Consider the following 12,208-nt stretch of genomic DNA (forward strand, 5'->3'; position numbering starts at 1 on the left):
AAGAAACCTTTATGAGCCTGCAACATACTTGATTGATGTAAGCTTCTAGTAAGTATCATTATATACTATTTTACTCTATATATGCACTAGGGTGTATATACGAAATTCTTCTACACTTTCAAAGAGCACATCTTTGGGATTCTGTGGACTATTTCTATAGTTCCCTATACGTTTATAGTTGTGTAACCATTATATTATATCTGGGGTTTTTTTTACCATGAAATTCTGCATATGATACCATGAAAGAATAGGAGAGCTAAATTGGAAACATCACAGCTGCATTTATACTTTGGGATTATTCCTATATTTTGGATCTTCTGAGTGCTTATGAGGTTTTTATTTGTCTATATGTGACAAAATGATCGACTGCTTTCCTCCAAACATTAGGGGAGGTGACAGAGTCTGTATCCTTCTGCAAAAACAAGCTGGATACATACACTTAATACAGTCCCCCCATTTGGCCTTAATGAGATGCTGTCATATTCATGCTTATTATAAGCAATAGACTACACGTCTCTTTATACCTCATTATTTATTTCCCTATTAGCTCATCATTGATTTTCTGCCTTAATTTTCATTATGATGTTCCATCTGTTCATGCAGGTCATTTATAATATTATGCATAGCCTGCAGCCATTTATTAATATGCATATACTCTATTTTTGTATTACAACTCCTTTAGTAATATGTTCTTTATCCAGTGTTTACATGTATCCCAGTTGTCTTGGTGATGAGTCACTACTGGTTATCCCGGTCCCAGGAGGATGCCAGGACGCCAGCGCTTCATCGCACTGGATAATGTCATCGGCACCCGACAGGGCTAGCATGGAGCTTGTTTTCATCTACCTTTTATTTCTTGATAAAAGAGGTTATGACTTTGAAATGTTGACCACACAAGCTTCTTTATTTCTGCTGCCATCCTGGAGTGCCATACATTCCACATTATATATATATATATATATATACACATGTATATATATATATATATTATAAAATCCACTTAGATAACCGCCAAAATATATAAATAAGCATATGTCACCTTACATGTCTTATATTTAGCTGTAAGTGTTCCATACAAAAATAAGCCAGTGGCAAACAAGGTAGCAGTTGTGATTGGCTTGCGGCCAGCGCCATTTTAGAAGTGCCGACAAGTTTTCTCTCACTGGCTGCTGGTGCATACAGTATCTGCTGAAAATTTAGACAAGAGTTTTTTTGTCCCTTTCAGATTCAGGTGAGTAGTGGAATATAATAACATGGCTAGTGTATAATAATATAGTATTCAATTAGAAGCGAAAAGCCGAGATCCACAAAAGAGTAATGCCGATTGCGACTTTTCGCGTGTCGGAAAAGTATCACCATAATCAATTCCATCCGCTTTTTGCGTACGTGAAAATGCACTGCAATGTAATAGGCAAAAAAGATTCACCTCTGAATAGGTGGAGAAAAGAAGTGCAAATTTTTTGTTTGGGGGTGCAAAGGTGGGGAAATCACTCAGAACCCTTGGAACAGCCCCCCAAAGGACAACTACGTCAAAAATATACAAAAAAAACCTTAAGAACACCCCAAAAAAGCACTTTTATTTTGGGGGCAAAAAAGTGCAAAGTGGGGGGACAAGTTTGCAAACTAGCGAAATAAGGTATTGGGTGTGCATTAAGGAGGGGTCAAGTGTTTTGGGGATTGCATGTGCTTTTTTTGGGGTGCAATTTCGCTTTATTTAAAAGTCCACTTTACAGACGTTAAAACATGCTTGCACCCATTTTCAGGTACCCCAAATTCGACAGGACTACTTATTTTCACCAAAAGATAATGCTTTATGCTATTCTTCACCACTTGTGCAAATACACAAATTAGTGGTATTTGTGTGAACTTATGTACCCCAAATAGTTTAATTAGGGCTAATCAGGCACTACTACATTGATCCCCAATGTTTCTGCATCTTATTGGGGGGGATCAGGCTGATTTCCCTGATTCTGACACCACTTTTCGCCTGTTCTGAATTCGGTTGTCTTCGTTTTCACGTCTTTTGGAATTGAATATGGTGAATAGTGGGGCACGCACGATAAGTTTACGCGGCAAAAATTTGCGATGTAAGCGAAAAGTCCGGCAGGTGAAACTTTATCGCGGGTGCGAAACTAATTGAATACCGCTCACAGGTGGAATGTAGGCATACTTGTCTATTTTGTAGGCGTGTCCTCCAGGACCAGGAAATGAAAGGAAAGGAAAGTAAACATCAGTCAGAGTGGGCAAGCCAAGGTGGCTTGATTCAGCCTTCCCACATTTCATGAATGTGTAATTAATTATGCATCTGCAGGCAGTGCATGAAGCCACAATATGCATTTCACTACTGCATCACGATGCATTTTATATCATCATACAACGGTTATACAGTACTTTGAATCAGTTTACAGGAGGAATATATATATATATATATATGAAAAATAATAATGAGAGGTGCGCCTAATAGTGTAGTATTTAAAAACTAATTAAAGTTGTGCTCAAAGTAAGTAGTATGCGTACCAAATATAAAACAATAAAAGGCTTATCTGATGTCCAGATGGTACTTGCAATGGTCAGTTTAACCCAAACCGACAACACTTCCAAGGTTTTCCAGGGGAACTCTTTCTGTAGTACCTTAAAGTTTGGGCTTTAGAATTTTTTGCCCATAGAGACATAATATGGTGTAGTAATTTTAAGCAAGAAATTAGCAACAGTGGACATACAAATATCTGCGTACCAGATGATGCATAAATCAATGCCTGTAAAGGTGTCACTCCTCTGTGTTATAGGTCATAAACAATCCGGCTTCATACCTCATCAAGCGGTAGACGTCTAACCACCATGTGGTGGATGAGAGGAGTCCTGCAAATTGTAATCCACAGCTTAAACAGGTGTCATGCTCAGCCCAAGTGTATCCACAGAATCCACACACCAGAAGCTAATGCACAGAAAATCAACACAGCCAGCACTGTGTAGGTAGTTGGAACCTGCTGATAGTTCAGTCTTCAGTATTATGTAACCTTTATATTGGATCAAAACCTCTTTTTTTGTGGTGGAATGCAAGTCCTGGAATCTTCTCTGGAAGGAGGGAAAGTGTGCACTATATATATATATATATATATATATATATATATATATATATATATATATATACATATATATATATATATATATATATATGCACCAATTGATGTCCCACCTCCCAGTGTAGCTCCGCCCACCTCTGTACCACCACCGGGGGGGCTAGCTACTTTATCAGTACAGGGCCCTACAATTTCTGATGGCAGCCCTGTCTGTTAGTAAAGCATCTATGCAAACTGAGCTTTAATTATTTGCAACTTGTTAATAAAATTTGTTTTTTTATACTAATCAGAGTCAGTTTATAAGTTACACAAGCTTTCTGCCTTTAAGATAATCATTTATATAAGATATCCTGTTGCATCCCCTATTCCCATTTTTTTACTGTGTAAAGTAATAGATTGAGTACTTAGAATTAGGAGAGGAGTCAAATATTTAGGTTGAGGACAATTAAATAATGTTTGTTCGGTGAAAAGGGAAAAAGGAGGGCCTTACCTGTTTTATTTGATCTGGGTCTGCAATTTATGGTGGCAGACCTGCAATTATATACTGTACGGTACCTCAGTGTGCATTTTCATATACATATATATACAAAATAGCTACCCCACTGTGTAGTATGTTTAATTAATATCACCTCGTACAGAAAATATGAAATTAGAAATGTACTATAAAAGTTGCATGATTTACAAAATATAACAAAATAATGACTGTCAATATACAATGTCCAATAGTTTGGTATTGCAAATATTTATGCTTACCTCCATTGCAATTGAAAACCTATAAGGAAAGTTTGTATCATATGACAAATTGTGCATTATCAGCATATATTTTGTGTTCATTTTTCTATATGTAATTTTTATAGTACAATTTTAATTGAAACTTTGAATTCAAAGTTTACTAATAAAAAAAACACATTTTAAAAAATCATTTGATTACAACATTAGATGATTTATTAAGTATCTAGTAATTTAGAAATGTATTTTATTTACACCAGCAGACAAAGTATAATTGATTAATACTGTAATTTCTCTATATGCAGGTTTTTTTTGTCTCTACAAAACCAGATGCACCTTACGCAAAACTTTGGGCATCAGCAAAGGGCCATAATTAAGTAAATAATAAACATTGGGTGTGTCCCCTAAATATACTTTTTATAAAATTATGATTTATTTTTCAATATAAAATACTTAATCTATGATTTCTCGAGAAATGATGAATCTCAAAATTATACAGAATTTTTTTTTTAAGAAAAACATTTCGTTTGCATAAAGTAACAACTTCACATTACCAGATTTGCATGCCCCATTTTCAAATTATTTTACAGGTATATCTTGAAATAAATAATATTATATCACAAAAAAGTATTTTTTTCTCTTGACAAAAGTTTATGGTAGAAAATATTCTATTCAATTTGAGTTATGCTAATTTTTTTAAACAAATCATCATTGAAAAAAGCATTGCTCATAAGCCCCTTTTGAAAACCTAGGATCACAATTAACCCAGATAAATGGTGTCCATGATACCAATTATAATTCTGTTTTAGGCTTTGCTGTGGTCAAGAATGAACAGTGAGTTCTGATGTAAACAAATTAATATTTCTTTTTGTGGTCTTTTTAGAAACAGGCTGATCATAAAATTTAACCTCAATATTGCCATCGCTAAAAGCTTCTCTCCTAGTTTCTTCACTTGCTGTATTATCTCTTGTTTTCTGATGAGTTAAAGTGATTCCTGAGTTTCCAGGTCTCCTTGAGGGAGAAGATGAGTCTTTCATGAAACAAAAACAAAGAGCAGACAAAAAGTTTTTCTTGAAGTTTTCATTCATAAAAGCATAAACAATGGGATTGCAAATGGAATTAAAAAATCCAATTATTTGCGCCACAGCAAATATTATCTTGATTGTGACATCATCATATTCATTTTCAAAATTACCTAGAAGGAATCAAATATAAAGTAATACATGATTTAAAATTCATTTAACAATTTTCAGTACTGCATAAGTACTTATGATCATTCTACACATTTCTTGTTATAGTAAATACATTAATCATTCCGCAGATCATTAAGTGTTAGTAGTTATATATAATTGATTACTCCAGGGAGGAATAATGGATGATGGTCAATGTGAGTTCAAATTTTACCTGTGGTCCTGAGTTTTTCCTTCAAATTGTGTCATTCTTCCTTATTTTTTATTTGGATATAAATAAAATTATATACTCACATATACTTATACAATACAGATGAGTTTTGGAGAGATAAAGCCTTGGAGAGAGATAAAGTGAACAGAGATAAGGTACCAACCAATCAATCAGCTCCTGTCATTTTACAGGTTGATTTTCAAAAATGACAATTAGAAGTTGATTTTTTTGTTGGTACTTTATCTCTCTCCAAGGCTTAGTACATCTATACCTAATGTGCATACTGTACGTATAGAAGGCTTCAGCACAGAGTTACCAGAAAACAATTCTGAAGAATGGGAAGTGTGGGATAACAGAAACAGGTAGTCTAATGGGGGTTGCTGTCATAACACCGACAGACAGAATGCCGGAGCTAGAATCCCGACACCTGTCAGAATCCCAGCACTGTCATCCTGACGGTAAGTACTGGGGTTAGGGTTAGGCAATGGGAGTAGGGTTAAGGTTAGTCACTAAAGAGGAGGGTTAGGTTTAGGGTGCGGAGGGAGGTCAGGCTTAGGCAGCTGCTGGGAGGGTTAGGATAGTGACCGACAGGTGTTGGTATCCTAACCCTGTCAGGATGCCAGCATCGGGATTCTTACAGCCAGGATCCTGAGCGCTGGCATACCTTACCTAACCCATCTAAAGTAGCAATGATTTTACTGGTGGAAGATTATCTACTTTTTCATATCAGGAAATAAACCAAAGCAGAATGTGTGTGGGAAACACTGTAGACACGGCATGAAAGATCAAACTTAAACTTAAGTGGTAAGCTGTATTACCTGATATGCAAATTATATAGCATGACAATAGAGAAAGGGATACTCTGAAAGGATTTGGTCAGGGCCACCGATCACAAGTTTTGAACAAAGATGCTAAATCCTTTAAAAGTGTGCTTCATTCAAGGGGAGCTTCCTATTTTGTAACCCATACAGGTATCTTCTTGTTTTAAAATAAAAGTATCAGAAAAACAAAATGTACAAAAACACACCTAAACAGCTGTTCTGATAGGTACAGTAGCCGCTTCTGTTTATCTAGTCCCTTTCTATAGATTGAGAGACTTTATTTTTATGGCTGTGTGTTACATTTTGTTTTTATCTATGGGAGAAATGTATCAAGCAATGTAAAGAGTGGAGAAGTTGCCAATAGCAACCAATCAGCTTTGAGGTAGCATTAATCGAGTACATTCTATAAAATAATAGGAAGAGGCTGATTGGTTGCTATGGGCATCTTCTCGATTTGTCTACTCTATACACTGCTTGATACATCACCCCTTATGCGAGAGATAAAGTGGAGAGAGATTAAGAACCAACCAATCAGCTTCTGACATTTTACAGGCTGTGTTTAAGAAATAATTATAAAATAAATGTGTAATAGCACTAATTTCAGTTCTCAACTAGTGCAAACTAAATTAAATTTGTGCCACTGTCAGATAGAGTGTTGTGCAATCCTCCCAAAAACAAGTGTCAAAAAGGAATTTGTGCACTCAAAGACATTTAGAGCCAACCAAATCTGTGTTAATATAGAAAAATATATTTTCATTTATTAAAACAATATATAACAAATAATACTAAAGCAACACTATAAATGAATACAGTATTGTAAATGTGATCATAAAGTGATTGTGTTACAATGTATATTTAAGATTCTCCTCGGTTCACATACAATAGGAATAAACATAGAAAATATTAATTGATGGTGGTGTTTCCTTTCTTTTTATTCAATTAATATTTTTAATATTTATTCATAATGTATATTTCATGTGAATAGAGGCTTATCTTAAAAATCGGAAGCAATGCCGACCGCTGGCTTCCCGACTGCTTAATTCCGGCAAGGTACAAATGACAGGCGTCGAAATCTTGACGCCTGTCATTAGACCTACGCCGGGAGTGATCAAAGGTAAGCCAGGCGCGGACAGCCGCGAGGGAGAGGGTTAGGTTTTAGGGCTCCCGGGGGACTTAGGGTTAGGCTAGGGGATGGGGGGTTAGGGTTAGACACCCCCGGGCGAGGTTAGGGTTAGGCACCCCCCTGGAAGACTTAGGGTTAGGCTGCAGGGAAGGGGGGTTGGTTTAGGCCCTTAAAGGGGGGTTAGGGATAGGCACTTGGGGGGAGGTTAGGGTTAGGCACCCCTAAAGGAGGGTTAGGGTATGTTAGTTTATACTTACCTTAAGGACTATCAGGATTTCCTCTTCTGTCAGGCTGCGGTAAATCATACAGATTCCCTTAAATATACATTGATTCAGAAATGCTGATTCCAAGCCTACACCTCCCAGCCTGTGTTCAAGTACCAGTTCCACTACTGATATTCTCACCTGTCTCCACCCACGCTGACTTAACCTCTGGTCTCAATCCAGTTCAAGACTCTGGTTCCACTGTGGTTACTCTGCTGCTCTACCTCTGGTCCCAATCCAGTTCAAGACTCCGGTTCCACTCTGGTTACTCTGCTGCTTTACCTCAGGTTCCACTTCCCGGTTCCAGTCCGGTACAAGCCTACAGTTCTGCTCAAGCTACTCTGCAGTTACTTCCAGTCCCTAGCTGGTTCAAGACTCCGGTTCCACTTTGGTTACTCTGATGCTCTATGTCCAGTCCCAATCTGGTTCAAGCCTTTGGTTCCAGTCCAGTTCCACTCCAGCTACTCTGCAATTACCTCTGTTCCATTCTGGTTCAAGACTTCAATTTCATTTTGGTTCCACGTCTGCAATCTTAAGTTCTTATCCAGTTCAGCTATTGTCTTGGAGTTATTCTGCAGTTCCAGCCTGCTTGAATTCTGAAGTCTCCTTTGCCAAGTCTTCTGCACAGTGATCTCATCTACTAGCAAGTCCCCTGAGTATATCTCTCCTGCTTATTGCAGGTTCAAGTGGACTTTAACCTCACTGTACTTCAGTTTACTGCTGTCCTACATCATACTGGTTTTACTCAGTATTGCATCGCCTGACCTACTCAGGGAATCACCATTCACCATACCATCAGTACCTCTATCGAAGGTGGTTGTTCCCCCATGGGTCCTATCCTAGAGTGTAGGGGTTTGTGCTGAGTTTCTGCTACAAACATTCATTCTGGTTGTTGGAGTATCTGGGTGCTGGATCTAAGTTCCTCTTTCAGGATTTGGACTCTATTGACCCAGCTCTGATACTGTTATTCCAGACGGACTACCGTTTACTTGAATTGCTTGCTGTGCTGTCCCCTGAGCTCTCAAAAACTTGTTCCAGCCCCTTAGCTCTAAATTCAGGGTAAGGGGTAAAGTTTCACTCAGTTGGTTGCAGGTGCAGACTGGGAGCCTTGCAGATGTCACTGACCTCTCAGTTTGCCCCAGGCTTTTAGCACATGGGTCTCACCCATAAGTAGACCGCTCATTATGCCCTAGCCAATTTGGTGCCCTAGGCAAAATATTGGCTGGTGCCCCCTAGTGTGTGTGTAAGTATGTACATATATATATATATATATATATATACATACATACATACATGCATGTACACATTATATACTGTATATGATATATACATACATATATTTATGTATATGTCCAGCCGCAAGGATATATATATATATATATATGTATATATATATAAATAAATATATAAACAGTATATATACATGACACAGCCCCAGCAACACAGGCCAGCACCCCTCTCTGCTCTGCCCCCATTGCCCAGTTGGTGCCCACCCCACCACCCTTCTCCTGCTGTCTCCCAGCTAGCCTGAGCTAGCTAAACCTAGAGTGAGAAAGGATTCACTCACCCTGGCTGCCACATTCTTTCTTGAATTTTAATGCAGCTAATGCTGCTGCTGCAGTGCAAATGCCTGGTCCAAAGGCTGGCTTGGCGCTGGGCAGCACCAGCTAATATGGACACAGAGCCATGAGTTGTCACTCACGGTGACTGTTCCGCAATGGCCAATGGGAGGAGTGGCAGCTTTGCGTGCCCCTCCGGCAGCAACCTTTTTAGTGTCCTCCTGTGTAGCCAGAATGAGTTTCTATGCAGAAGCTCATTCTGATGGTCTGACCTAGATCACGGACCAGCTGACAGATGCGCTGCTCTGCCCGATTGGAGCTGAGCTCTGATTGTGGCAGAGTGGGGGTGGGGGCAGCAATAGAGTCCTGGAATGCCCCTGGGCATTCCAGTCACCCTAGGTATTTGCTTATAATGCCTATGCCCAGGGCCGGTTCTGATTATGTCATAAGTATTCTGCTACATCTGCTACAGCCCGTCAGCCCAGCCCACGAGTCCTGACTCAGATCTAAAAGCCAAAATGTAACATTGGATACTTAAAAGGGGAAAAGCAGAGACATTGTTACAAGATAACATTGAATATTGATAGATCAGTAGACAATCTTTGTTCATGTCTACATCAACAAAGTCAGGGGTTGCTGGCAAAGAATGAATGATGTATAATAATGTTGCAGTTCTATCTCAGCAAAGCTGGAATGATGTAAAGCATGTCATACAATATCTGAAAGGGGCTAATAATAAGAAATAAGGACCATAAATGTTCATGACATAATTAACTGATTATGTACTGTATATGAAGTTGGGACAGGATGTAGTTAGTATGGCAGTGGACGGGATGCAGGCCGTTGAAATCCCGAAGTCGGAAGCCCCACCCGTGACTAAAGATAGGCATCGAAATCCCAACGACTATCTAAATTCCGTCCCCGGAATCTCAACAACTGCTAGGGGGGAAAGGGTTAGGTTTAGGCACCACAGCAGGGTTAGGGTTAGGCTTTGGGGGGGAGGTTAGGGTTAGGCACCACTAGGGGGGTTAGGGTTAGGCACCAGTGGGGGAGGTTAGGGTTAGGCACTAATGGGGGATGGTTAGGTTCAGGCACCAAGGGGGGAGGGTTAGGTTTAGGCACTAATGGGGAGGGTTAGGGTGGGGAGTGTTAGGGTGCAAGAAGAGAGGGTTAATGTTAGGGGGAGAAGGGGGGAAGGTTAGGATACTTACCCGACCCCTTTCGGGATACTAAGCATTTGGATGCCACTGTAGACATTTTGACAGTAGGCATCCCGACTGCATTTCATACTCAAACCGTTGAGACACTGACACAACCAGATTTGTGTTTTAACTTTCATATGTTACAATATGCTGGACTAATAGAAAACATACAATAGTAACAAAATATATACTGTGAATAGGTGCTGCTGCTGAGTTGCTGTTTGAAAAATATATATTTATTTATATTCACACATGGTTCAGAATCACAGAAACATACAGACATGTCCACTTATATCTTTGCCGCTTTAGCGGCAAATCGCACGACGTATGGTGCAAGTCACGCGTCTGTGACTGGGTACGCATGCTGTGTTCGCACCTGTGATCTATAGGTTTGCATGATCGTGGCAATTCGCATGCATGGTCGTGGCAAATCGCATGGCCACGTTTGGCGCGCAAATGCCAAAGATGCAAGTGGACACATCTGTAAATAAATATTAATAAAATCAGTTTACACACAGTATCCTAAAACATATGTTGAATAACACAACTAGCCTGTGGCCACATGCAAAAAAGTTAGTATTGCTAGCAGCTTTATTAAAAAAGCTTTGGTCAAAAATATCGACAGTGGGGTTGATTCAGCACAGCACAGAATTGCAAGCTTTGCTATTCCATTCTTGCAAATATGCTAATGCAGAAAGAGATGTCTGACACCCCCTGCTGTATTTGCAATACCAGCACTGTGACCAATGTTGCAGGCTGGGCTAACTATCGCGAACATCGATCCGTGGATGCAGATCCTGGCCTTGCCACTCCCTGAAGTGGGGATGGTACACCCTTGTTTCCAGGAATGCCAGCCATCACTGCCCCCGCAGCACCCTGAAAAAGCTTCTGCCTGTCAATCAGGCCGAGGCATAGCAGGGGCTGTGAGCGATCAAACAGGACCAGGACTTACGTGCAATGCTTAATCAGTCCCAGAGGCATGAAAGGCATAGATTTTGTTAATTTGTTGCACTAAAGTGATTATAAAATCATCATAGTTGCTGATTATGACTATATTAAGATGGTCTTATTGTTAGCTTGTACAGTATGTTATATCACCTCATTTGAGGTTGTTTTTGAATTGCCCGGTGTCACCACAGCACTTATATCAGGAAATCATGTAGTCTGTGGCGCAAGGTGAGCATTAGCAGCTCCAAACCCTTTTTAGCATGTAGTCGATTCAGCGGCTCATGGTGGCGATAACTTTGGTATAATTCTTACAACCTGCCACTTTACCTGTATTCACAGTGCCCGGTTTCCCAATGTTCGGCCAGCCTCTAGCTGTACTGATGCTTTCTGGTCCAGACAGCCGTTCACTGATAACACCCAGTATTTTGCCATTATACTATTTTTTGTAATCCTTTATTCCTACATCCTCATCCATTTTGTGAAATATTTAGTCATTCAGACCCGCTCGTGAGCGGCAGTACGCTCGCAAGCAGGTCGATGTTCCCCCACTGCGCATGCGCACGATGGAGGGAGCTCCGTCGTGCGCATGCGCGAGACCCGGCGAGCGACAGGCTCTCCATCACTCCGGGTCTCATACCAAAGGGGGCGTGCTGTCGATGTTGATTGATAGCACGCCCCCTTTGGTGGGCGTGCCAGGGGCGTGCCTGCCAGACGGAGGCGTTCCCATAGAGCCAAAATCACTCCTGGGCTTGCGGCAGTGAGACCCTACCGCAGGGTCTCCGTCGCAAGCCCGATGGTCGCGATGGTCAAGACCATCGCGACAATCATCATGGACGCTCGCATATGCTGTGGGTGGTCACCCACAGCTATGCAAGCGTCCAAGAGGATGCTCCATTTTCAGGGAGGAGGGCCCTGATTCAGAGCGAGAGCTCTGGTCAGAGCGTTCAGCTCTGAATCAGGCGCAAATTCCCTTGACAAATGCAACTTAATGCTTCAAAATTATAATGTGCAACTAGTAATTTTGTGGAATCTTTTTAGAAACATCATCTGTATTGTAAGGCTGATCACAAAATAAGGGAGAA

General features: G+C 40.2%; 1 protein-coding gene across 1 annotated transcript in view; it reads right to left on the reverse strand.

Moving 5' to 3' along the window:
* Positions 1-4,552: 4,552 nt before the first annotated feature.
* QRFPR (pyroglutamylated RFamide peptide receptor) overlaps positions 4,553-12,208 on the reverse strand; it is a 210,768-nt gene continuing 203,112 nt past the window's right edge. Inside the window, exon 6 of the mRNA XM_088452234.1 lies at positions 4,553-5,004. Within this exon, the coding sequence (XP_088308360.1) occupies positions 4,631-5,004 (374 nt within the window). The 3' untranslated portion in view covers positions 4,553-4,630. The remainder of the gene's footprint in view (positions 5,005-12,208) is intronic.

Source organism: Taudactylus pleione, unplaced genomic scaffold (assembly GCF_031769625.1).
Source record: "Taudactylus pleione unplaced genomic scaffold, aTauple2 ptg000036l, whole genome shotgun sequence".
NCBI lineage: Eukaryota > Metazoa > Chordata > Amphibia > Anura > Myobatrachidae > Taudactylus > Taudactylus pleione.